Source organism: Oncorhynchus clarkii, chromosome 17 (assembly GCF_045791955.1).
Source record: "Oncorhynchus clarkii lewisi isolate Uvic-CL-2024 chromosome 17, UVic_Ocla_1.0, whole genome shotgun sequence".
Taxonomy (NCBI): Eukaryota; Metazoa; Chordata; class Actinopteri; order Salmoniformes; family Salmonidae; genus Oncorhynchus; species Oncorhynchus clarkii.
In genome coordinates this window covers 73,637,986-73,664,368 of record NC_092163.1, presented here as the reverse complement: position 1 = coordinate 73,664,368, position 26,383 = coordinate 73,637,986, and the positions used below count along the sequence as shown (strand labels likewise).

General features: G+C 43.4%; 1 protein-coding gene across 2 annotated transcripts; it reads left to right on the top strand.

Moving 5' to 3' along the window:
* The first annotated feature begins 3,106 nt into the window (after positions 1-3,106).
* On the top strand, positions 3,107-26,069 carry LOC139369923 (bcl-2-like protein 15). 2 transcript variants are annotated; one of them, XR_011627080.1, is made up of 5 exons: positions 3,122-3,348; positions 3,644-3,759; positions 19,994-20,203; positions 24,600-24,719; positions 24,979-25,011. XR_011627080.1 is itself a non-coding variant. In XM_071109206.1 (4 exons), the coding sequence occupies exons 1-4, from the start codon at positions 3,225-3,227 to the stop codon at positions 24,618-24,620; spliced, it is 471 nt and encodes a 156-aa protein (XP_070965307.1). In that variant the 5' UTR covers positions 3,107-3,224; the 3' UTR covers positions 24,621-26,069. The 2 variants fall into 2 exon arrangements, 1 of the variants encoding a protein (XP_070965307.1); XM_071109206.1 differs by having other exon boundaries at positions 3,107-3,348; positions 24,600-26,069.
* Positions 26,070-26,383: the final 314 nt, after the last annotated feature.

Sequence of the window (26,383 nt, the reverse complement as noted above, 5' to 3'; positions counted from 1 at the left end):
AAGTAGAGGAAGATGGGTCAAGAGGGAGGGATCCTGAGGGGAGTGGTGTGAGTAGTAGATCTGTACCAGTACAGAGGGATGAACCAACAAGTGATATATGTTTAAATTAAGATTGGATTTTTAGCATTTATACCAATGGTTATCAACTGTACTGCAGGGATGGAACGTAAGTCGCAGAACATTGAGGTTGTGGTGGCAGCTGCAGAGAGGTATTTTGGTGTGCGAGACTTGACATCAGAAGAGTTACACACGGAACCAAAACCATCGTGTGCCATCGTGTGCCATCGTGTGCCATCGTGTGCCATCGTGTGCCATCGTGCATAAATGTATTTTGTCAACCCACACCAAACGTGATCACGACACGCAGGTTAACATATCAAAACAAACTCTGAACCAATTACATTAATTTGGGGACAGGTCGAAAAGCATTAAACATGTATGGCAATTTAGCTAGCTAGCTTGCACATGCTAGCTAATTTGTTCTATTTAGCTAGCGTGCTGTTGCTAACTAATTTGTCCTGGGATATAAACATTGAGTTGTTATTTTATCTGAAATGCACAAGGTCCTCTACTCCGACAATTAATCCACACATCAACCGAATCGTTTCTAGTCATCTCTCCTCCTTCCAGGCTTTTTCATCTTTGAACTTATATGGTGATTGGCATCTAAACTTTCATAGTATTACCACAACGACCGGCAAAACAATCTGGACCCTCTATTCCTGAAACTATCCGCCGCCATTGTCGCAACCCCTATTACCAGCCTGTTCAACCTCTCTTTCATATCGTCTGAGATCCCCAAGGATTGGAAAGCTGCCGCAGTCATCCCCCTCTTCAAAGAGGGCGACACCCTGGACCCAAACTGTTACAGACCTATATCCATCCTGCCCTGCCTATCTAAGGTCTTCGAAAGCCAAGTCAACAAACAGGTCACTGACCATCTTGAATCCCACCGTACCTTCTCCGCTGTGCAATCTGGTTTCCGAGCCGGTCACGGGTGTACCTCAGCCACGCTCAAGGTACTAAACGATATCATAACCGCCATCGATAAAAGACAGTACTGTGCAGCCGTCTTCATAGACCTTGCCAAGGCTTTCGACTCTGTCAATCACCGTATTCTTATCGGCAGACTCAGTAGCCTCGGTTTTTCGGATGACTGCCTTGCCTGGTTCACCAATTACTTTGCAGACAGAGTTCAGTGTGTCAAATCGGAGGGCATGCTGTCCGGTCCTCTGGCAGTCTCTATGGGGGTGCCACAGGGTTCAATTCTCGGGCCGACTCTTTTCTCTGTATATATCAATGATGTTTCTCATGCTGCGGGCGATTCCCTGATCCACCTCTACGCAGACGACACCATTCTATATACTTCCGGCCCGTCCTTGGACACTGTGCTATCTAACCTCCAAACGAGCTTCAATGCCATACAGCACTCCTTCCGTGGCCTCCAACTGCTCTTAAACGCTAGTAAAACCAAATGCATGCTTTTCAACCGTTCGCTGCCTGCACCCGCACGCCTGACCAGCATCACCACCCTGGATGGTTCCGACCTTGAATATGTGGACATCTATAAGTACCTAGGTGTCTGGCTAGACTCTAAACTCTCCTTCCAGACCCATATCAAACATCTCCAATCGAAAATCAAATCAAGAGTCGGCTTTCTATTCCGCAACAAAGCCTCCTTCACTCACGCCGCCAAACTTACCCTAGTAAAACTGACTATCCTACCGATCCTCGACTTCGGCGATGTCATCTACAAAATTGCTTCCAACACTCTACTCAGGAAACTGGATGCAGTTTATCACAGTGCCATCCGTTTTGTCACTAAAGCACCTTATACCACCCACCACTGCGACTTGTATGCTCTAGTCGGCTGGCCCTCGCTACATATTCGTCGCCAGACCCACTGGCTCCAGGTCATCTACAAGTCCATGCTAGGTAAAGCTCCGCCTTATCTCAGTTCACTGGTTACGATGGCAACACCCATCCGTAGCACGCGCTCCAGCAGGTGTATCTCACTGATCATCCCTAAAGCCAACACCTCATTTGGCCGCCTTTCGTTCCAGTTCTCTGCTGCCTGTGACTGGAACGAATTGCAAAAATCGCTGAAGTTGGAGACTTTTATCTCCCTCACCAACTTCAAACATCTGCTATCTGAGCAGCTAACCGATCGCTGCAGCTGTACATAGTCTATTGGTAAATAGCCCACCCATTTTCACCTACCTCATCCCCATACTGTTTTTATTTATTTATTTTTCTGCTCTTTTGCACACCAATATCTCTACCTGTACATAACCATCTGATCATTTATCACTCCAGTGTTAATCTGCATAATTGTAATTATTTGCCTACCTTCTCATGCCTTTTGCACACAATGTATATATAGACTCCCCTTTTTTCTACTGTGTTATTGACTTGTTAATTGTTTACTCCATGTGTAACTCTGTGTTGTCTGTTCACACTGCTATGCCTTATCTTGGCCAGGTCGCAGTTGCAAATGAGAACTTGTTCTCAACTAGCCTACCTGGTTAAATAAAGGTGAAATAAAAAAAATAAAATTAAAATAAAAACAGTTCATTTTTCAATCACCCACGTGTTTATAACCAATGAGGAGATGGCAGGACTTGCAGCGCGATCTGCGTCAGAAATAGGAATTACTTCTACCGTTGGCGCGCGCGAGCAGTGTGGGTGCAATAATTGAATAACATGGATTTCTACATTTATTTTGCAATGCTCGTGTCCGGTCTGGTCAGCATGTGGTGGTGTTCCATCCTTTCAGGTTGTTGGACTGAGGTAGGACTAAATCGATTTAAATAGTGGAGTAGGGTGGTGTTATTTTGAATTTGTGAGTGCAGTGTTAGATGGTAGAGTATTCGGTTGTTTTTTTTTTTTAAGCAAAGTATATGGGCGTTATACTCCAATCTAATAGGGGGCGGTAATACAACATTTATTGGATGCCAACCGCCTTTAAACCTCATCAAAGAAGATCACAACCGTAATGTATCATGGGTAAATTGTGACTGACTGATATACAAACAGTAATGAGTAGTTATTTCTGATGGAAGGTGATTTGTAGATCAGTTATTCGGCTGCACTGTCGAGCAAGCCCATATCTCCGGTTGATGAGATCTAGGCGTGCCGCATTTACTCGTCTAGTCACGATTGAGGAACCGTCGACATAAATTATCTGTCTTCCGTTTCACGGACGCTGTTGAAGGTGTTTAACTATGTCTCCAAGAGATATAGAACAACAGACATTTGATATTATTAGGTGCTTCTTTGAAGAGGAGCAGAACCCAGTATGTAATCGGAAGGTGTACGGAGGAATTGAGTCTGATGGACCTGGCGATGGTAATAATTTCACAATGAGAACTGTCATTTCTTCAGGCATATTATGTTGATTAAATTGAAACAGTCTACTCAACAGGAGGCTAGGGTTTTCTTATTTTGAATCGGAATTTGTTTTTCAATGCTCGGTTTGGTTGGATCCTCTCCAGAACCGAAGTTCGTCAGTAAGACTGGAGAGAGTAAGATTGAGTACCTGCCCCTGTTTTCTACCCTAATCATACAGTAAAGTTAGGATTTGGCGATGGTAAACTGATCCCAGATCATGAATGACTTACAGATCACCTGACGTGTTTTGCAGATGACGGGTTTGACCCAGTTGTAATAGCTGATAAACTGAGGGAACTTGGAGATGATTTTGAAGTTAAGTTTATCCAGCCTCATATCAGAAAACTCCAACAAGCAGTTGCAGACAAGGTAAGCTTACTGTTTGTTCTATGAGGCCGTGTTAGGAGGATACATTGGCACTGGTGTTGTTGGTCTTGGACCGGCGAACCGTGCCAATATATCCTCCAAACACCGGCTTCGATGGCATTCTCACTTTTATACTACGGGTTACCAACATATTCAAATAATGATTGACATATTTTCATTAAAGTTATTTTGATTATTGTATTCATACTATTTCATCTTTCCACAAGATTTAGTCCCGAAACAAATCTAGGGTTGCTACCTAAACCGGCTGGTCGTTTGTTCTATTGGTTCGGTTGCCAGAAACACAACCCAGTCATTGTCTTTGTTCTGTATGTATGGACGTGACCCAGTCATTGTCTCTGTTCTGTATGTATGGACGCGACCCAGTCGTTGTCTTTGTTCTGTATGTATGGACGCGACCCAGTCTTTGTTCTGTATGTATGGACGTGACCCAGTCATTGTCTCTGTTCTGTATGTATGGACGTGACCCAGTCATTGTCTCTGTTCTGTATGTATGGACGTGACCCAGTCATTGTCTCTGTTCTGTATGTATGGACGTGACCCAGTCTTTGTTCTGTATGTATGGACGTGACCCAGTCTTTGTTCTGTATGTATGGACGTGACCCAGTCTTTGTTCTGTATGTATGGACGTGACCAAGTCTTTGTTCTGTATGTATGGACGTGACCCAGTCTTTGTTCTGTATGTATGGACGTGACCCAGTCTTTATTCTGTATTTATGGACGTGACCCAGTCTTTGTTCTGTATGTATGGACGTGACCCAGTCTTTGTTCTGTATGTATGGACGTGACCCAGTCTTTGTTCTGTATGTATGGACGTGACCCAGTCTTTGTTCTGTATGTATGGACGTGACCCAGTCTTTGTTCTGTATGTATGAACGTGACCCAGTCTTTGTTCTGTATGTATGGACTCGACCCAGTCTTTGTTCTGTATGTATGGACGTGACCCAGTCTTTGTTCTGTATGTATGGACGTGACCAAGTCTTTGTTCTGTATGTATGGACGTGACCCAGTCTTTGTTCTGTATGTATGGACTCGACCCAGTCTCTGTTCTGTATGTATGGACGTGACCCAGTCTCTGTTCTGTATGTATGGACGTGACCCAGTCTTTGTTCTGTATGTATGGACTCAACCCAGTCGTTGTCTTTGTTCTGTAAGTATGGACTCGACCCAGTCTTTGTTCTGTATGTATGGACGTGACCCAGTCTCTGTTCTGTATGTATGGACGTGACCCAGTCTTTGTTCTGTATGTATGGACTCGACCCAGTCTTTGTTCTGTATGTATGGACGTGACCCAGTCTTTGTTCTGTATGTATGGACGTGACCCAGTCTTTGTTCTGTATGTATGGACGTGACCCAGTCTTTGTTCTGTATGTATGAACGTGACCCAGTCTTTGTTCTGTATGTTTGGACGTGACCAAGTCTTTGTTCTGTATGTATGGACGTGACCCAGTCTTTGTTCTGTATGTATGGACGTGACCCAGTCGTTGTTCTGTATGTATAGACGCGACCCAGTCTTTGTTCTGTATGTATGGACGCGACCCAGTCGTTGTTCTGTATGTATGGACGTGACCCAGTCTTTGTTCTGTATGTATGGACGTGACCAAGTCTTTGTTCTGTATGTATGGACGTGACCCAGTCTTTGTTCTGTATGTATGGACTCGACCCAGTCTCTGTTCTGTATGTATGGACGTGACCCAGTCTCTGTTCTGTATGTATGGACGTGACCCAGTCTTTGTTCTGTATGTATGGACTCAACCCAGTCGTTGTCTTTGTTCTGTAAGTATGGACTCGACCCAGTCTTTGTTCTGTATGTATGGACGTGACCCAGTCTCTGTTCTGTATGTATGGACGTGACCCAGTCTTTGTTCTGTATGTATGGACTCGACCCAGTCTTTGTTCTGTATGTATGGACGTGACCCAGTCTTTGTTCTGTATGTATGGACGTGACCCAGTCTTTGTTCTGTATGTATGGACGTGACCCAGTCTTTGTTCTGTATGTATGAACGTGACCCAGTCTTTGTTCTGTATGTTTGGACGTGACCAAGTCTTTGTTCTGTATGTATGGACGTGACCCAGTCTTTGTTCTGTATGTATGGACGTGACCCAGTCGTTGTTCTGTATGTATAGACGCGACCCAGTCTTTGTTCTGTATGTATGGACGCGACCCAGTCGTTGTTCTGTATGTATGGACGTGACCCAGTCTTTGTTCTGTATGTATGGACTCGACCCAGTCGTTGTCTTTGTTCTGTATGTATGGACGCGACCCAGTCTTTGTTCTGTATGTATGGACGTGACCCAGTCGTTGTTCTGTATGTATGGACGTGACCCAGTCTTTGTTCTGTATGTATGGACGTGACCCAGTCTTTGTTCTGTATGTATGGACGTGACCCAGTCTTTGTTCTGTATGTATGGACGTGACCCAGTCTTTGTTCTGTATGTATGGACTCGACCCAGTCTTTGTTCTGTATGTATGGACGTGACCCAGTCTTTGTTCTGTATGTATGGACTCGACCCAGTCTTTGTTCTGTATGTATGGACGCGACCCAGTCGTTGTCTTTGTTCTGTATGTATGGACGCGACCCAGTCTTTGTTCTGTATGTATGGACGTGACCCAGTCATTGTCTCTGTTCTGTATGTATGGACGCGACCCAGTCGTTGTCTTTGTTCTGTATGTATGGACGCGACCCAGTCTTTGTTCTGTATGTATGGACGTGACCCAGTCATTGTCTCTGTTCTGTATGTATGGACGTGACCCAGTCATTGTCTCTGTTCTGTATGTATGGACGTGACCCAGTCATTGTCTCTGTTCTGTATGTATGGACGCGACCCAGTCGTTGTCTTTGTTCTGTATGTATGGACGCGACCCAGTCTTTGTTCTGTATGTATGGACGTGACCCAGTCATTGTCTCTGTTCTGTATGTATGGACGTGACCCAGTCATTGTCTCTGTTCTGTATGTATGGACGTGACCCAGTCATTGTCTCTGTTCTGTATGTATGGACGTGACCCAGTCTTTGTTCCGTATGTATGGACGTGACCCAGTCTTTGTTCTGTATGTATGGACGTGACCCAGTCTTTGTTCTGTATGTATGGACGTGACCCAGTCTTTGTTCTGTATGTATGGACGTGACCCAGTCTCTGTTCTGTATGTATGGACGTGACCCAGTCTCTGTTCTGTATGTATGGACGTGACCCAGTCTTTGTTCTGTATGTATGGACTCAACCCAGTCGTTGTCTTTGTTCTGTATGTATGGACTCGACCCAGTCTTTGTTCTGTATGTATGGACGTGACCCAGTCTTTGTTCTGTATGTATGGACGTGACCCAGTCTTTGTTCTGTATGTATGAACGTGACCCAGTCTTTGTTCTGTATGTATGGGCTCGACCCAGTCTTTGTTCTGTATGTATGGACGTGACCCAGTCTTTGTTCTGTATGTATGGACGTGACCAAGTCTTTGTTCTGTATGTATGGACGTGACCCAGTCTTTGTTCTGTATGTATGGACGTGACCCAGTCTCTGTTCTGTATGTATGGACGTGACCCAGTCTTTGTTCTGTATGTATGGACTCAACCCAGTCGTTGTCTTTGTTCTGTAAGTATGGACTCGACCCAGTGTTTGTTCTGTATGTATGGACGTGACCCAGTCTCTGTTCTGTATGTATGGACGTGACCCAGTCTTTGTTCTGTATGTATGGACTCGACCCAGTCTTTGTTCTGTATGTATGGACGTGACCCAGTCTTTGTTCTGTATGTATGGACGTGACCCAGTCTTTGTTCTGTATGTATGGACGTGACCCAGTCTTTGTTCTGTATGTATGGACGTGACCCAGTCTTTGTTCTGTATGTATGAACGTGACCCAGTCTTTGTTCTGTATGTTTGGACGTGACCAAGTCTTTGTTCTGTATGTATGGACGTGACCCAGTCTTTGTTCTGTATGTATGGACGTGACCCAGTCTTTGTTCTGTAGGTATGGACGTGACCCAGTCGTTGTTCTGTATGTATAGACGCGACCCAGTCTTTGTTCTGTATGTATGGACGCGACCTAGTCGTTGTTCTGTATGTATGGACGTGACCCAGTCTTTGTTCTGTATGTATGGACTCGACCCAGTCGTTGTTCTGTATGTATGGACGTGACCCATTCTTTGTTCTGTATGTATGGACGTGACCCAGTCGTTGTTCTGTATGTATGGACGTGACCCAGTCTTTGTTCTGTATGTATGGACGTGACCCAGTCTTTGTTCTGTATGTATGGACGTGACCCAGTCTTTGTTCTGTATGTATGAACGTGACCCAGTCTTTGTTCTGTATGTATGGACGTGACCCAGTCTTTGTTCTGTATGTATGGACGTGACCCAGTCTTTGTTCTGTATGTATGGACTCGACCCAGTCTTTGTTCTGTATGTATGGACGTGACCCAGTCTTTGTTCTGTATGTATGGACTCGACCCAGTCTTTGTTCTGTATGTATGGACGCGACCCAGTCGTTGTCTTTGTTCTGTATGTATGGACGCGACCCAGTCTTTGTTCTGTATGTATGGACGTGACCCAGTCATTGTCTCTGTTCTGTATGTATGGACGCGACCCAGTCGTTGTCTTTGTTCTGTATGTATGGACGCGACCCAGTCTTTGTTCTGTATGTATGGACGTGACCCAGTCATTGTCTCTGTTCTGTATGTATGGACGTGACCCAGTCATTGTCTCTGTTCTGTATGTATGGATGTGACCCAGTCATTGTCTCTGTTCTGTATGTATGGACGTGACCCAGTCTTTGTTCTGTATGTATGGACGTGACCCAGTCTTTGTTCTGTATGTATGGACATGACCCAGTCTTTGTTCTGTATGTATGGACGTGACCCAGTCTTTGTTCTGTATGTATGGACGTGACCCAGTCATTGTCTTTGTTCTGTATGTATGGACGAGACCCAGTCTCTGTTCTGTATGTATGGACGTGACCCAGTCTTTGTTCTGTATGTATGGACGTGACCCAGTCGTTGTCTTTGTTCTGTATATATGGACGTGACCCAGTCTTTGTTCTGTATGTATGGACGTGACCCAGTCTTTATTCTGTATTTATGGACGTGACCCAGTCTTTGTTCTGTATGTATGGACGTGACCCAGTCTTTGTTCTGTATGTATGGACGTGACCCAGTCTCTGTTCTGTATGTATGGACGTGACCCAGTCTCTGTTCTGTATGTATGGACGTGACCCAGTCTTTGTTCTGTATGTATGGACGTGACCCAGTCTTTGTTCTGTATGTATGGACGTGACCCAGTCTCTGTTCTGTATGTATGGACGTGACCCAGTCATTGTCTCTGTTCTGTATGTATGGACGTGACCCAGTCTTTGTTCTGTATGTATGGACGTGACCCAGTCTTTGTTCTGTATGTATGGACATGACCCAGTCTTTGTTCTGTATGTATGGACGTGACCCAGTCTTTGTTCTGTATGTATGGACGTGACCCAGTCATTGTCTTTGTTCTGTATGTATGGACGTGACCCAGTCTCTGTTCTGTATGTATGGACGTGACCCAGTCTTTGTTCTGTATGTATGGACGTGACCCAGTCGTTGTCTTTGTTCTGTATATATGGACGTGACCCAGTCTTTGTTCTGTATGTATGGACGTGACCCAGTCTTTATTCTGTATTTATGGACGTGACCCAGTCTTTGTTCTGTATGTATGGACGTGACCCAGTTTTTGTTCTGTATGTATGGACGTGACCCAGTCTTTGTTCTGTATGTATGGACGTGACCCAGTCTTTGTTCTGTATGTATGGACGTGACCCAGTCTCTGTTCTGTATGTATGGACGTGACCCAGTCTCTGTTCTGTATGTATGGACGTGACCCAGTCTTTGTTCTGTATGTATGGACTCAACCCAGTCGTTGTCTTTGTTCTGTATGTATGGACTCGACCCAGTCTTTGTTCTGTATGTATGGACGTGACCCAGTCTTTGTTCTGTATGTATGGACGTGACCCAGTCTTTGTTCTGTATGTATGGACTCGACCCAGTCTTTGTTCTGTATGTATGGACTCGACCCAGTCTTTGTTCTGTATGTATGGACGTGACCCAGTCTTTGTTCTGTATGTATGGACGTGACCAAGTCTTTGTTCTGTATGTATGGACGTGACCCAGTCTTTGTTCTGTATGTATGGACGTGACCCAGTCTTTGTTCTGTATGTATGGACGTGACCCAGTCTTTGTTCTGTATGTATGGACGTGACCCAGTCTTTGTTCTGTATGTATGAACGTGACCCAGTCTTTGTTCTGTATGTATGGACTCGACCCAGTCTTTGTTCTGTATGTATGGACGTGACCCAGTCTCTGTTCTGTATGTATGGACGTGACCCAGTCTCTCTTCTGTATGTATGGACGTGACCCAGTCTCTGTTCTGTATGTATGGACGTGACCCAGTCTCTGTTCTGTATGTATGGACTCAACCCAGTCGTTGTCTTTGTTCTGTATGTATGGACTCGACCCAGTCTTTGTTCTGTATGTATGGACGTGACCCAGTCTCTGTTCTGTATGTATGGACGTGACCCAGTCTTTGTTCTGTATGTATGGACTCAACCCAGTCGTTGTCTTTGTTCTGTATGTATGGACGTGACCCTGTCTTTGTTCTGTATGTATGGACGTGACCCAGTCTTTGTTCTGTATGTATGGACGTGACCCAGTCTTTGTTCTGTATGTATGGACGTGACCCAGTCTTTGTTCTGTATGTATGGACGTGACCCAGTCTTTGTTCTTTATATATGGACGTGACCAAGTCTTTGTTCTGTATGTATGGACGTGACCCAGTCTTTGTTCTGTATGTATGGACGTGACCCAGTCTTTGTTCTGTATGTATGGACGTGACCCAGTCGTTGTTCTGTATACATGGACGTGACCCAGTCGTTGTTCTGTATGTATGGACGTGACCCAGTCTTTGTTCTGTATGTATGGACTCGACCCAGTCGTTGTCTTTGTTCTGTATGTATGGACGTGACCCAGTCGTTGTTCTGTATGTATGGACGTGACCCAGTCTTTGTTCTGTATGTATGGACGTGACCCAGTCGTTGTCTTTGTTCTGTATGTATGGACGTGACCCAGTCTTTGTTCTGTATGTATGGACGTGACCCAGTCGTTGTTCTGTATGTATGGACGTGACCCAGTCTTTGTTCTGTATGTATGGACGCGACCCAGTCTTTGTTCTGTATGTATGGACATGACCCAGTCTTTGTTCTGTATGTATGGACGTGACCCAGTCTTTGTTCTGTATGTATGGACGTGACCCAGTCATTGTCTTTGTTCTGTATGTATGGACGTGACCCAGTCTCTGTTCTGTATGTATGGACGTGACCCAGTCTTTGTTCTGTATGTATGGACGTGACCCAGTCGTTGTCTTTGTTCTGTATATATGGACGTGACCCAGTCTTTGTTCTGTATGTATGGACGTGACCCAGTCTTTATTCTGTATTTATGGACGTGACCCAGTCTTTGTTCTGTATGTATGGACGTGACCCAGTTTTTGTTCTGTATGTATGGACGTGACCCAGTCTTTGTTCTGTATGTATGGACGCGACCTAGTCGTTGTTCTGTATGTATGGACGTGACCCAGTCTTTGTTCTGTATGTATGGACTCGACCCAGTCGTTGTTCTGAATGTATGGACGTGACCCATTCTTTGTTCTGTATGTATGGACGTGACCCAGTCGTTGTTCTGTATGTATGGACGTGACCCAGTCGTTGTTCTGTATGTATGGACGTGACCCAGTCTTTGTTCTGTATGTATGGACGTGACCCAGTCTTTGTTCTGTATGTATGGACGTGACCCAGTCTTTGTTCTGTATGTATGAACGTGACCCAGTCTTTGTTCTGTATGTATGGACGTGACCCAGTCTTTGTTCTGTATGTATGGACTCGACCCAGTCTTTGTTCTGTATGTATGGACGTGACCCAGTCTTTGTTCTGTATGTATGGACTCGACCCAGTCTTTGTTCTGTATGTATGGACGCGACCCAGTCGTTGTCTTTGTTCTGTATGTATGGACGCGACCCAGTCTTTGTTCTGTATGTATGGACGTGACCCAGTCATTGTCTCTGTTCTGTATGTATGGACGCGACCCAGTCGTTGTCTTTGTTCTGTATGTATGGACGCGACCCAGTCTTTGTTCTGTATGTATGGACGTGACCCAGTCATTGTCTCTGTTCTGTATGTATGGACGTGACCCAGTCATTGTCTCTGTTCTGTATGTATGGACGTGACCCAGTCATTGTCTCTGTTCTGTATGTATGGACGTGACCCAGTCTTTGTTCTGTATGTATGGACGTGACCCAGTCTTTGTTCTGTATGTATGGACATGACCCAGTCTTTGTTCTGTATGTATGGACGTGACCCAGTCTTTGTTCTGTATGTATGGACGTGACCCAGTCATTGTCTTTGTTCTGTATGTATGGACGTGACCCAGTCTCTGTTCTGTATGTATGGACGTGACCCAGTCTTTGTTCTGTATGTATGGACGTGACCCAGTCGTTGTCTTTGTTCTGTATATATGGACGCGACCCAGTCTTTGTTCTGTATGTATGGACGTGACCCAGTCTTTATTCTGTATTTATGGACGTGACCCAGTCTTTGTTCTGTATGTATGGACGTGACCCAGTTTTTGTTCTGTATGTATGGACGTGACCCAGTCTTTGTTCTGTATGTATGGACGTGACCCAGTCTTTGTTCTGTATGTATGGACGTGACCCAGTCTCTGTTCTGTATGTATGGACGTGACCCAGTCTCTGTTCTGTATGTATGGACGTGACCCAGTCTTTGTTCTGTATGTATGGACGTGACCCAGTCTTTGTTCTGTATGTATGGACGTGACCCAGTCTCTGTTCTGTATGTATGGACGTGACCCAGTCATTGTCTCTGTTCTGTATGTATGGACGTGACCCAGTCTTTGTTCTGTATGTATGGACGTGACCCAGTCTTTGTTCTGTATGTATGGACATGACCCAGTCTTTGTTCTGTATGTATGGACGTGACCCAGTCTTTGTTCTGTATGTATGGACGTGACCCAGTCATTGTCTTTGTTCTGTATGTATGGACGTGACCCAGTCTCTGTTCTGTATGTATGGACGTGACCCAGTCTTTGTTCTGTATGTATGGACGTGACCCAGTCGTTGTCTTTGTTCTGTATATATGGACGTGACCCAGTCTTTGTTCTGTATGTATGGACGTGACCCAGTCTTTATTCTGTATTTATGGACGTGACCCAGTCTTTGTTCTGTATGTATGGACGTGACCCAGTTTTTGTTCTGTATGTATGGACGTGACCCAGTCTTTGTTCTGTATGTATGGACGTGACCCAGTCTTTGTTCTGTATGTATGGACGTGACCCAGTCTCTGTTCTGTATGTATGGACGTGACCCAGTCTCTGTTCTGTATGTATGGACGTGACCCAGTCTTTGTTCTGTATGTATGGACTCAACCCAGTCGTTGTCTTTGTTCTGTATGTATGGACTCGACCCAGTCTTTGTTCTGTATGTATGGACGTGACCCAGTCTTTGTTCTGTATGTATGGACGTGACCCAGTCTTTGTTCTGTATGTATGGACTCGACCCAGTCTTTGTTCTGTATGTATGGACGTGACCCAGTCTTTGTTCTGTATGTATGGACGTGACCAAGTCTTTGTTCTGTATGTATGGACGTGACCCAGTCTTTGTTCTGTATGTATGGACGTGACCCAGTCTTTGTTCTGTATGTATGGACGTGACCCAGTCTTTGTTCTGTATGTATGGACGTGACCCAGTCTTTGTTCTGTATGTATGAACGTGACCCAGTCTTTGTTCTGTATGTATGGACTCGACCCAGTCTTTGTTCTGTATGTATGGACGTGACCCAGTCTCTGTTCTGTATGTATGGACGTGACCCAGTCTCTCTTCTGTATGTATGGACGTGACCCAGTCTCTGTTCTGTATGTATGGACGTGACCCAGTCTCTGTTCTGTATGTATGGACTCAACCCAGTCGTTGTCTTTGTTCTGTATGTATGGACTCGACCCAGTCTTTGTTCTGTATGTATGGACTCGACCCAGTCTTTGTTCTGTATGTATGGACGTGACCCAGTCTCTGTTCTGTATGTATGGACGTGACCCAGTCTTTGTTCTGTATGTATGGACGTGACCCAGTCTCTGTTCTGTATGTATGGACGTGACCCAGTCTTTGTTCTGTATGTATGGACGTGACCCTGTCTTTGTTCTGTATGTATGGACGTGACCCTGTCTTTGTTCTGTATGTATGGACGTGACCCAGTCTTTGTTCTGTATGTATGGACGTGACCCAGTCTTTGTTCTGTATGTATGGACGTGACCCAGTCTTTGTTCTGTATGTATGGACGTGACCCAGTCTTTGTTCTGTATGTATGGACGTGACCCAGTCTTTGTTCTGTATGTATGGACGTGACCCAGTCTTTGTTCTGTATATATGGACGTGACCAAGTCTTTGTTCTGTATGTATGGACGTGACCCAGTCTTTGTTCTGTATGTATGGACGTGACCCAGTCTTTGTTCTGTATGTATGGACGTGACCCAGTCGTTGTTCTGTATATATGGACGTGACCCAGTCGTTGTTCTGTATGTATGGACGTGACCCAGTCTTTGTTCTGTATGTATGGACTCGACCCAGTCGTTGTCTTTGTTCTGTATGTATGGACGTGACCCAGTCGTTGTTCTGTATGTATGGACGTGACCCAGTCTTTGTTCTGTATGTATGGACGTGACCCAGTCGTTGTCTTTGTTCTGTATGTATGGACGTGACCCAGTCTTTGTTCTGTATGTATGGACGTGACCCAGTCGTTGTTCTGTATGTATGGACGTGACCCAGTCTTTGTTCTGTATGTATGGACGCGACCCAGTCTTTGTTCTGTATGTATGGACATGACCCAGTCTTTGTTCTGTATGTATGGACGTGACCCAGTCTTTGTTCTGTATGTATGGACGTGACCCAGTCATTGTCTTTGTTCTGTATGTATGGACGTGACCCAGTCTCTGTTCTGTATGTATGGACGTGACCCAGTCTTTGTTCTGTATGTATGGACGTGACCCAGTCTTTGTTCTGTATGTATGGACGTGACCCAGTCTTTGTTCTGTATGTATGGACGTGACCCAGTCTTTGTTCTGTATGTATGGACGTGACCCAGTCTTTGTTCTGTATGTATGGACGTGACCCAGTCTTTGTTCTGTATATATGGACGTGACCAAGTCTTTGTTCTGTATGTATGGACGTGACCCAGTCTTTGTTCTGTATGTATGGACGTGACCCAGTCTTTGTTCTGTATGTATGGACGTGACCCAGTCGTTGTTCTGTATGTATGGACGTGACCCAGTCGTTGTTCTGTATGTATGGACGTGACCCAGTCTTTGTTCTGTATGTATGGACTCGACCCAGTCGTTGTCTTTGTTCTGTATGTATGGACGTGACCCAGTCGTTGTTCTGTATGTATGGACGTGACCCAGTCTTTGTTCTGTATGTATGGACGTGACCCAGTCGTTGTCTTTGTTCTGTATGTATGGACGTGACCCAGTCTTTGTTCTGTATGTATGGACGTGACCCAGTCGTTGTTCTGTATGTATGGACGTGACCCAGTCTTTGTTCTGTATGTATGGACGCGACCCAGTCTTTGTTCTGTATGTATGGACGCGACCCAGTCTTTGTTGTGTATGTATGGACGTGACCCAGTCTTTGTTCTGTATGTATGGACTCGACCCAGTCGTTGTCTTTGTTCTGTATGTATGGACGTGACCCAGTCGTTGTTCTGTATGTATGGACGTGACCCAGTCTTTGTTCTGTATGTATGGACTCGACCCAGTCGTTGTCTTTGTTCTGTATGTATGGACGTGACCCAGTCGTTGTTCTGTATGTATGGACGTGACCCAGTCTTTGTTCTGTATGTATGGACTCGACCCAGTCGTTGTCTTTGTTCTGTATGTATGGACGCGACCCAGTCTTTGTTCTGTATGTATGGACGCGACCCAGTCTTTGTTCTGTATGTATGGACGTGACCCAGTCGTTGTTGTGTATGTATGGACGTGACCCAGTCTTTGTTCTGTATGTATGGACTCGACCCAGTCCTTGTCTTTGTTCTGTATGTATTGACGCGACCCAGTCTTTGTTCTGTATGTATGGACGCGACCCAGTCTTTGTTCTGTATGTATGGACGCGACCCAGTCTTTGTTCTGTATGTATGGACTCGACCCAGTCATTGTTCTGTATGTATGGACGTGACCCAGTCATTGTTCTGTATCTATGGATGCGACCCAGTCATTCGTTCTAAATGTTCCATTGCCATACTGGCTGGCAACGTTATTATCCCTTGTTAGCCAACTAGGGCTAATTTACAGTCACGTCAAACAGTGCAGACAGAATAACAACATTAGCTGACATTTATTTAAACTATTCTCTATTGACATTTATTTAAACTATTCTCTAGTGACATTTGTTTAAACTATTCTCTAGTGACATTTGTTTAAACTATTCTCTAGTGACATTTATTTAAACTATTCTCTAGTGACATTTGTTTAAACTATTCTCTAGTGACATTTATTTAAACTATTCTCTAGTGACATTTATTTAAACTATTCTCTAGTGACATTTATTTAAACTATTCTCTAGTGACATTTATTTAAACTATTCTCTAGTGACATTTATTTAAACTATTCTCTAGTGACATTTGTTTAAACTATTCTCTAGTGACATTTATTTAAACTATTCTCTAGTGACATTTATTTAAACTATTCTCTAGTGACATTTATTTGGATAAATCTTTAACAATAAGCTAATGAGGCACGCTTCTACCTGGTATAGAACATGTGCTCTCTCGTTAAGACAATGTTGTTCAGAGGAGCTAGCCAACAACACAGCTAACACAATAACTTCAAGCTGAAGCTGGAAAGAACAGCAAACTAGCTGCGTTTCGTTTGACCTTTTTTCAATTTACATTTCTTTGTATATATCAATAAAAAGGATCTTAGCTGATTCAGGATTTCGACTGGCTGAGAAACGCTGCCTGCCTCTCTCTCGTCCCAACACCTAACGTTACACGTTCATTACTATGGGACAGTTGGAGATGGAATTTAAATATTGAAACAATGTTGCAAATATCGGAGAGACAGAGAGCAAGGTTTATACACATCTCCACTGTTGAAAACGAAATGTGAGATAATATCTAGATGCTTTTTATAGTGCAGATCAAGTTACTAACTTCCCTGCCTGGGCTGATGGAACAGAGTAAATAAGCAGTTTAAGGTCATAGAATTAGCAGCTGGAGTGCGCTTTTAATTAACCAATCAGGATTCAGGATTAGACCCACCCATTGTATAATATGACACACACACACACACAATAATGCCTTGTCAAACCCCACAATATTCCTGTTTGTGGCCTACATACAACCTGCACTACAACCATTGGCTTAGTTAAATAGTTAGACAGACGTGTGTGTATAGTGTTGGTGCTACAGGTGTCGTGAAATAGTGGTACCTATTGAAGTGTGTGATAATGTGGGGTTAGATAAGTTTCATTATCACATCATGGTAGAGCACACAGACGGAACATTCCGAATCAGGAAGTGTTTCGATTTAGAATGATTGTTTACGTGAAGTAGTCTGTTCCTCAGACATAATGCAGGTGTCCTGCATGTTAACTAAGAAGGGACAACTCTAGCTTGTTGTTGACTCACTGCTGCCCTACATTTTAACTCTGTACACTCCCAACTGAGTCACAGACTATAGCAGTAGTCCAACCTAGTGTAGCAATGTTACTGTTTGTGTTTCACTTTAGAGTCCTTTTTCTCTGAACAAAAATATAACACAACAGATTTTTACTGAGTTACAGTTCATATAAGTAAATCAATTAAACTCTAATCTATGCATTTCACATGACTGGGTATACAGATATGCATCTGTTGGTCACGGGTACCTTTAAAAAAAAAAAAGTAGGGGCGTAGATCAGAAAACCAGTCAGTATCTGATGTGACCACCATTTGCATCATTATGTAGTGTCGACACATCTCCTTCGCATAGAGTTGATCAGGCTGTTGATTGTGGGATGTTGTCCCTGTCGTTTTAAATGGCTGTGCAAAGTGGCTGGATATTGGCGTAAATTAGAACACGCTGTCGTACATATCGATCCAGAACATCCCAAACATGCTCAATGGGTGACATGTCTGGTGAGTATGCAGGCCATGGAAGAACTGGGACATTTACAGCTTCCAGGAATTGTGTACAGATCCTTGTGACATTGGGCCGTGCATTATCATGCTGAAACATGAGGTGATGGCGGTGGATGAATGGCACGACAATGGGCCTCAGGATCTCGTCACGGAATGTCTCTGCATTCAAATTGCCATTGATAAAATGCAATTGTGTTTGTTGTTCTTGGCTTATTCCTGTCCATACTGTACACTGTGCACAACGTTGACATCAGCAAACCGCTCGCCAACACAACGCCATACACTGTCTGCCATCTGCCTGGTACAGTTGAAACCAGGATTCATCTCTGAAGAGCACACTGGCCATCGAAGGTGAGCATTTGCCCACTGAAGTTGGTTACGACACCGGACTGCAGTCAGATTAAGACCCTGGTGAGGATGACGAGCACGCAGATGAGCTTCCCTGAGACGGTTTCTGACAGTTTTGTGCAGAAATTCTCTGGTTGTGCAAACCCACAGTTTCATCAGTGGCTGTGGGTGGTCTCACCCGCAGGTGAAGAAGCTGGATGTGGAGGTCTTGGCCTGGAGGAGTTACACGTGGTCTGTGATTGAGGCCGGTTGTACATACTGCAACACAAATTCTCCAAAACAAAGTTGGAGGTGGCTTATGTTAGAGAAATTAACATTCAGTTCTCTGGCAACAGCTCTGGTGGACATTCCTGCAGTCAGCATGCTAATTGCACGCTCCCTCAACTGCGGCATTGTGTTGTGACAACTGTACATTTTAGTGTCCTTTTATCGTCCCCAGCACAAGGTGTACCTGTGTAATGATGGTGCTTTCGATGGGCGCAGCGGTCTAAGTCTCTGCATCTCAGTGCAAGAGGCGTCACTACAGTCCCTGGTTCAAATCCAGGCTGTATCACATCCAGCCGTGATTGGGAGTCCCATAGGGCGGCGCACAATTGGCCCAGCGTCGCCCAGGTTTGGCCGGGGTAGGCCGTCATTATAAATAAGAATTTGTTCATAACTGACTTTCTTAGTTTAAATAAAATGTCAAAAATTATCATGCTGTTTAATCAGCTTCTTGATATGCCACACCTGTCAGGTGGATGGATTATTTTGCTAAAGGAGAAGTGTTCACTAACAGAGATGTAAACACATTTTTGCTCAACATTTGAGAGAATTAAGATTTTTGTGCGTATTGAACATTTCTGGGATCTTTTATTTCAGATAATGAAACATGGGATCAACACATGTTGCATTTATATTTTTGTTCAGTATACATAAGAAACTTCCATAAGAGACTTCCAAACGTACTAACGTAGGCTACATTCAATTCTTTGGTAGTCGTTTTGTAATTGTGTGTGGTTAGGTTCTTTGGTTAGGCTGGACAAAGTTGAATTACTGTTTAACAGATGCCCCGCCTCAGTTTTCTCCACACACCGAGAAGAAAAAAAATCGGTGTTATTTTTGGGCTCTTTGTTTATAACGCATTGTCCGCTCTTCCTTGAGTCTTTCCCAAGTTGATGCCCAAGAGACCCATCCTCCTCAGATCACGTCAGGTCATTTGTGAGCCTCTGATTGGACAGTGAAACACACACGCTGGCACCTGCAAGAGGTTTCATTTCTCTCTCATGCCGTCATGGCTGAAGCCAGCGCAAATTTCTAATATTTTTGTGTCCAGGTTAAACGTGGGAAGTCCCTCATTATAAACAAACAGTCGGGTTAAATTCATGGTTATTGCATCATCCTTAAATATAGTGAATCAATTTTCTCTGGCCTAAGAGTAAATTAAAGAATCAAATAAATAAACAACCCACAAAGCACGATGCAACATGTTTGACTCAATTAAAGGGACCGTTAGAACAGGATATGAAAATAGTGTAATACTTCCTCTGAATTTTTATAGCTCTGGGGCTGAACTATCATATAGGGCAGAATCCCAACTTGAGATACATGCTTTTACAGAATCATATTGAAAAGGACGACGCCCTGGAGTTCGAGGGTAACCGCCTGTCCTCCCCCCTCCCTCTCTCTCTCCCCAGGCGGTGGAGGAGTTTGCGCGTACCGTGGACAGCCTGTGTGCGGCCCAGAGAACAGAGGTGGCCCCTGAGATGCAGCTGCTGAGGGCCTCCATGGCCCTGGGTCTGTACGTTAAGAAGACCTGTCCTGACCTTAGAGCCACCATCCAGACTTGTATGACTGCCTTCATTAACACCCGGCTGGCTGGCTGGATCACCCAGCAGGGAGGATGGGTGAGTACCAGAAAAATACCCATGAATTATGTAAACCCTCAGGACATGTTCAGGCATGTATTTTATGACTGGGTGGAGTTATTGCAATGCTGCCTGGGCCTTACTGGCATTTACAAAGCATCATTGCAGATGGTACAGGAAACGATTAGTCACAAAATGACAGTGAGCAGCTATTTGCATGGAGAAAAGTCATCTGTTTTTAACTTAGCTTCTATTTGCGTACACTAGTTGCTTACACTTTCATCAAGACACGTTTGTGTGTTTACTTTGTCTTGAAGACAAATGTACTACTCTAACATTACAGTAATACCACTGCTATAGTACCACTGCTACCAGTGATAGTCCCAGTGGTATTGATAGTGGTTCTCAACCCACCCACCCTACTGGGTGTAACAGCAGTAATGGTACCGTTTCTAGTACACATGACAATATTTCCTGTACTCAGTGGTGATGGTGCTAGTACCAGTGACGGTACTATCTCCGATAATACAGCGCATTCAGAAAGTATTCAGACCCCTTGACTTTTTCCACATTTTGCTACGTGACAGCCTTGTTCTAAAATAGATTCCATTTTTTTCCACCTCAGTCTACACACAATACCCAATAATGACAAAGCAAAAACTGTTTTTAAAAAAAAAAGAATTTTGAGCAAATTTATTAAAAATAAAAAAACTGATCACATTTACAGAAGTATTCAAACTAGTGATGCACCAATATGACATTTTTGGCCAATACAATAACCAATATTTTCCTTGCCAAACAAATGATAACGATAACCGATATTTACAATTTTAGCCATCTTTTAAGCATTCTAGTACAGTTAAATAGTTAACACACACATATGGACGCAGTGGTCTAAGGCACTGCATCTCAGTGCAAGAGGTGTGACTACAGTCCCTGGTTTGAATCCAGGCTGTATCACATCCGGCCGTGATTGGGTGTTCCATAGTGCGGCGCACAAATTGGCCCAGCGTCGTCTGTGTTGTCATTGTAAATAAGAATTTGTTGTTAACTGACTTGCCTAGTTAAATAAAGGTTACACACCACACTGACCAAAATGTTATTTTGTTGGCATTTACGTATGTCCCAATTTACCAGTAAAACATCATCCAAACCTATTTCTTTCACTTACTTGCTGTGCTGTTTCATTGTTCATTTGTTCAGTCATTTTATTCTCAACCAGGATTTCTATGGAACGCTGTTTGAGTCTTTGCGTGTCAAAGAAGATACACGTCAAATAACACATCTGTTTCAGTAGCTATAGTTAGCTAGCTAACTACATAGCTAGGTGTCATCGAAAATAACCCTAAATTATATTATTATTAATGGTCAGACTCATCTATGTGAAGCTAGCCACAATAAGGATTAGCCACAATAGTGGACTTTGCGGTTAGCCTTCAAAATAAAAGTATGGCTTAATTCTACTATTTGTATTCATTTGCATTACTGTCAATTACATACTTTTATTTTGATAGCAAACCGCAAATTCCACTATTGTGCCTAATCCTTATTGTTGCAAGCTTCACAACACATAACCTGGTGCGGTCGAGCCTCACTAGCCAGATGAAGCTAGCTGGCTGCTTATAACTTGTTCGTGGCTGGTGTTTGCTTGTTTGCAGCCTTTTTTCTGTACAGCTTTGACAGTGCTACTGTGTATTGTTTTTACATGAAAAGACCCAAACGGCGTTCCATAGTGTGTGTGTCGTGAAGCTGATAGCAGTGACGGTATTACTGTGTAACTCCGGTAGGGCAACATCTGAAAAATAGCGCACTTGGTAGTGTGTACCGGTGCTCGACCAGTCGGTGAAAGCCAACATCTCCCACGACAGAGAACGGTTGATTGTCAAGGGCAATGAATTCAATTATCTTGGTTAATGGATTTCACCCTTTTGAATGGTCTCGCTGAAATTTTGTTCATCTTTCAAATGACTGCTCGATCCACACAGCAGACATTGTGGGCTAGTTTAGGAATGCTGTGTTGTGCAAAATTTTACGTGCTGTTATTACATCATGTACCTAATACATATCCCCATATGTACCTGTACGTTACGCGGCAGGCTAGTCTAGTGGTTAGAGCAGCAACCGAAAGGTTGCAAGTTCAAATCCCCAAGCTGACAAGGTACAAATCTGTCGTTCTGCCCCTGAACAGGCAGTAAACCCACTATTCCTAGGCCGTCATTGAAAATAAAGGTAAAAAAATATATATATAGGTATGCAAGTCAGCTTTGACATCGGTTTAGCACATCGGGGCGTTAAACTAGAAATCGATGTTGGCCGATACCGATGTTGGCATTTTTAGCTAATATTGCACGATTCCGATATGTTCACCGATATATTGTGCATCCCTAATTCAGACCCTTTATTCAGTACTTTGTTGAAGCACTTTTGGCAGCAATTATAGCCTCGTGCCTTCTTGGGTATGACACACCTGTATTTGGGGAGTTTCTCCCATTCTTCTCTGCAGATCCTCTCAAGCTCTCAGGTTGTATGGGCAGTGTCGCGGCACAGCCGTTTTCAGGTCTCTACAGAGATGTTCAATTAGGTTCAAGTCTGATATCTGGCTGGGCCACTCAAGGACAGTCTTTTTCCGAAGCCACTCCTGCGTTGTCTTGGCTCCTGCGTTGTCTAGGATCGTTGTCCTGTTGGAAGGTGAACCTTCGCCCCAGTCTGAGGTTCTGAGTGCTCTGGAGGAGATTTTTATCAAGGATCTCGCTGTACTTTGCTCTGTTCATCTTTCCCTCAATCCTGACTAGTCTCCCAGTCTCTGCTGCTGAAAAACATCCCCACAGCATGATGCTGCCACCAACATGCTTCAGCATAGGGATGGTACCAGGTTTCCTCCAGACATGACACTTGGCATTCAGGCAAAAGAGTTCAATCTTGGTTTCATCAGACTAGATCATCTTGTTTCTCATGGTCTGAATGTCCTTTAGGAGCCTTTTGGCAAACTTCAAGCGGACTGTCATGTGCCTTTTACTGAGGAGTGGTTTCCGTCTGGCCACTATCATAAAGGCCTGATTGGTGGAGTGCTGCAGAGATGATTGTCTTTCTGGAATGTCCTCCCATCTCCACAGAGGAACTCTAGAGGTCTGTCAGAGTGACCATCTGGTTCTTGGTCACCTCCCTGACCAAGGTCCTTCTCCCCCGATTGCTCAGTTTGGCCGGGTGGCCAGCTCTAGGAAGAGTCTTGGTGGTTCCAAACTTCTTCCATTTAAGAATGACGGAGGTCACTGTGTTCTTGGATCTTCAATCCTGCAGACATTTTTTGGTACCCTTCCCCAGATCTGTGCCTCGACACAATCCTGTCGCGGAGTTCTACAGACAATTCCTTTGAACTCATGGCTTGGATTTTTGCTCTGACATGCATTGTCAACTGGGACATTTTTATATAGACAGGCCTTTCCAAATCATGTCTAATCAATTGCATTTACCATAGTTGGACTCCAATCAAGTTGAAGAAACATCTCTAGGATGATCAATGGAAATAGGATGCACCTGAGCTCAATTTCGAATTTCATAGCAAATAGTCTGAATACTTAAATTAAGGAATTTCATTTTTTAAATTTTTTTATGCGTTTTCAAAAAATAACTGTTCACTTTGTCACTATGGGGTATTGTTTGTAGATTGAGATAAACACATATTCTAAAATGGATTAAAATAAGGCTGTAATGTAACAGAATTTGAAAGGGAAGGGGTTTGAATATGTCAGTCAGACCCGTGTATTAGACTTAGTTACTGATTACCTGCTTCAATTCACTCTATTTTCCTGCCAGTGGAAATACTGTGCATTTCTAAAGGACCTGAGCGATTTACTTCAGACAGGCTGAGACTTCATTGCTTAACTTCTTTAGAAATGTGATGTAAGGTTCACTAAAGCTGGACTTAACTCTGAAGCAGTTTTAACAAGGCCTTTCCCACAGAACCACTTCAGAGATTTACTCTCACATTTTGACTCTAGGCAGCACTCCTGTTTGGTTTCTTTCCATAGATACTGTCTGTGACTGTTTCAATCTGCTGTGGTTAGCTGTTATTGTACTGGTGTTAAAGAGGTAGCCAGATGTGGCCATTGTGAAGGTCATCGACACAAACAGACTATTGTCTCAGTGTTTTCACCCTGTCGTCTTTATAACCCAGCTAAAGAAACACAGTTTTATTGCCTGCTATTCAGAAGCTGTGATGACTTTGCTCTATTAAACAGATTTATACTGATTGCAAGTTTTGAGGCTGTGGTGACTCACTAAACCTGTATCATACCTGGCATGAGGTTATACCTGCTTTGGCAGAGAGACGGTCTGCCATGAATTCAGTTCCTTCTCTGTCTGAGTACCCATGAAGCCTGTTTCAGTCCCTTAATGACTCATGAATAATGCTTTTGTTTTGTTGGTTGTTTTTCAGGATCAAGTTACTATGGTTTAAAAACATGGAGAAGATGTCATCCACATCATTTTTGTCTTAATGAGGAGGAGGTCTTAACTCCTCAAGTCTGTATATGTGTTAAGTCTTCCCTCTTTCTTTCTACCCTCGATCTTTCTTTCTCTCTCTCCTTCTTCCCTTTCTTTCTTTCTTTCTTTCTTTCTTTCTTTCTCCCTCTTCCCTCCTTTCTTTCTTTCTCCCTCTTCCCTCCTTTCTTTCTTTCTTCCCTCTTTCTTTCTTCCCTCTTTCTTTCTTCCCTCTTTCTTTCTTCCTTCTTTCTTTCTTTCCTCTTTCTTTCTTTCTTTCTTTCTTTCTTTCTTTCTTTCTTTCCTCTTTCTTTCTTTCCTTCTTCCCTCTTTCTTTCTTTCTTCCCTCCTTTCTTTCCTCTTTCTTCTATCTGTCTTATGTTCCTGTCATGGCCATTTGAACTTGCCAGTTGTATACCCTCTTCACTTCCCCTAAGTTGGTTCTTTGAGGAAGAGACTGCGTCCCACTATCAACAGAATGTGACGTCTCCACTGACTTTTTGACCGTCCTCTCCTTGTTATAAGCAATGGGCACCTGCATCTGAAGTAACGTTGCATATTGGAATCATGACGTATTGCAATCCATTGCATTTTCTACATCACATTGTCAAAACAAGCAATATATTTTTGTAGAAAAACAATCCGATGCAATGTTTTGTGCTTTTGAAGCCCTTTCCTAAACAATAGAGGCAGGTTACCAGATGATCACAACAAGCTTTCATTTTTACGCCGATGGACCGTCTTTCATTTAATGTGAGAATGAACTTTGACCTAATAACATGACTCACAATAAAAGTCCATGTAATCACCGAAGCTGTGATGTTAAAGACTTGAAAATGAACCGTCACTGAGTCGTGCATCGCTTGATGGAACCTGAAATGCTTTACGTCTTGTTTGACCATGTTTTCTAATATGCTCTTATCCTCAATCACTCCGTGCTTGTTAAACATGCTTATTGTTAGCTCTACTCAACAAATCAATGTGCGACTTTGTTAAATGTGTGTGTTGCTGGTGTTAGCTAATCTTGATTTGAGTAAAAGGAAAAAGTATTTAATATGATATGCGTTAAGAAAACGAATTAGTGTTAACCAACTGTGAGTTAAGAGTTATTTATAGTTTTGTAGACTTCCTCAGAGCTTGTAGAGGGAAACTACAGTAGGAAAGTGCCTCTGGTCAAAGTCAGTATTGTTTCAATGTCAGCTCTGACTCATACCATTTACAGTCACTTCACCTTTATTAAAGATGCACAGAACCACCATGTGGAAATGGACCAAAGGGAATTAGAAAGTAGATAAGGTTTTATTGTAATTTTTTTTTCAATTGTACATTTGTGCCTATTTGTGTGTAATTCTGTCTGGTTTTAATAAAACATGGAGCTTTATTGTGAAGTCTCAGGGCCTTGCCTCTGTTCTGGTGTGATAATGAACACTATTTATATTGTCATTCTTCTGCATTTGATTCATTCTGTTGGAGGGCTCAGCCTGCTTGTTCTATTCAATGAAAGACATTTCAATCAATGAGTTATTTAAAAAGAAGTCAAACAACATTCCTTTAGACACTGTTTGAAATGGACTGGAAGAGCTGTTCTCTACTCCTGTTGTCTTAAATGTCCAAAACCTCATATCATTTATTCTAAAGAACGTTTACGACCACAAATAACAGCTGTTTTTATAAAAGTGGTTATCAGCTTTGACACTTCAGCAGTCGATGCTGCACAGGGCTAAGAGCAAGAAGATTGAG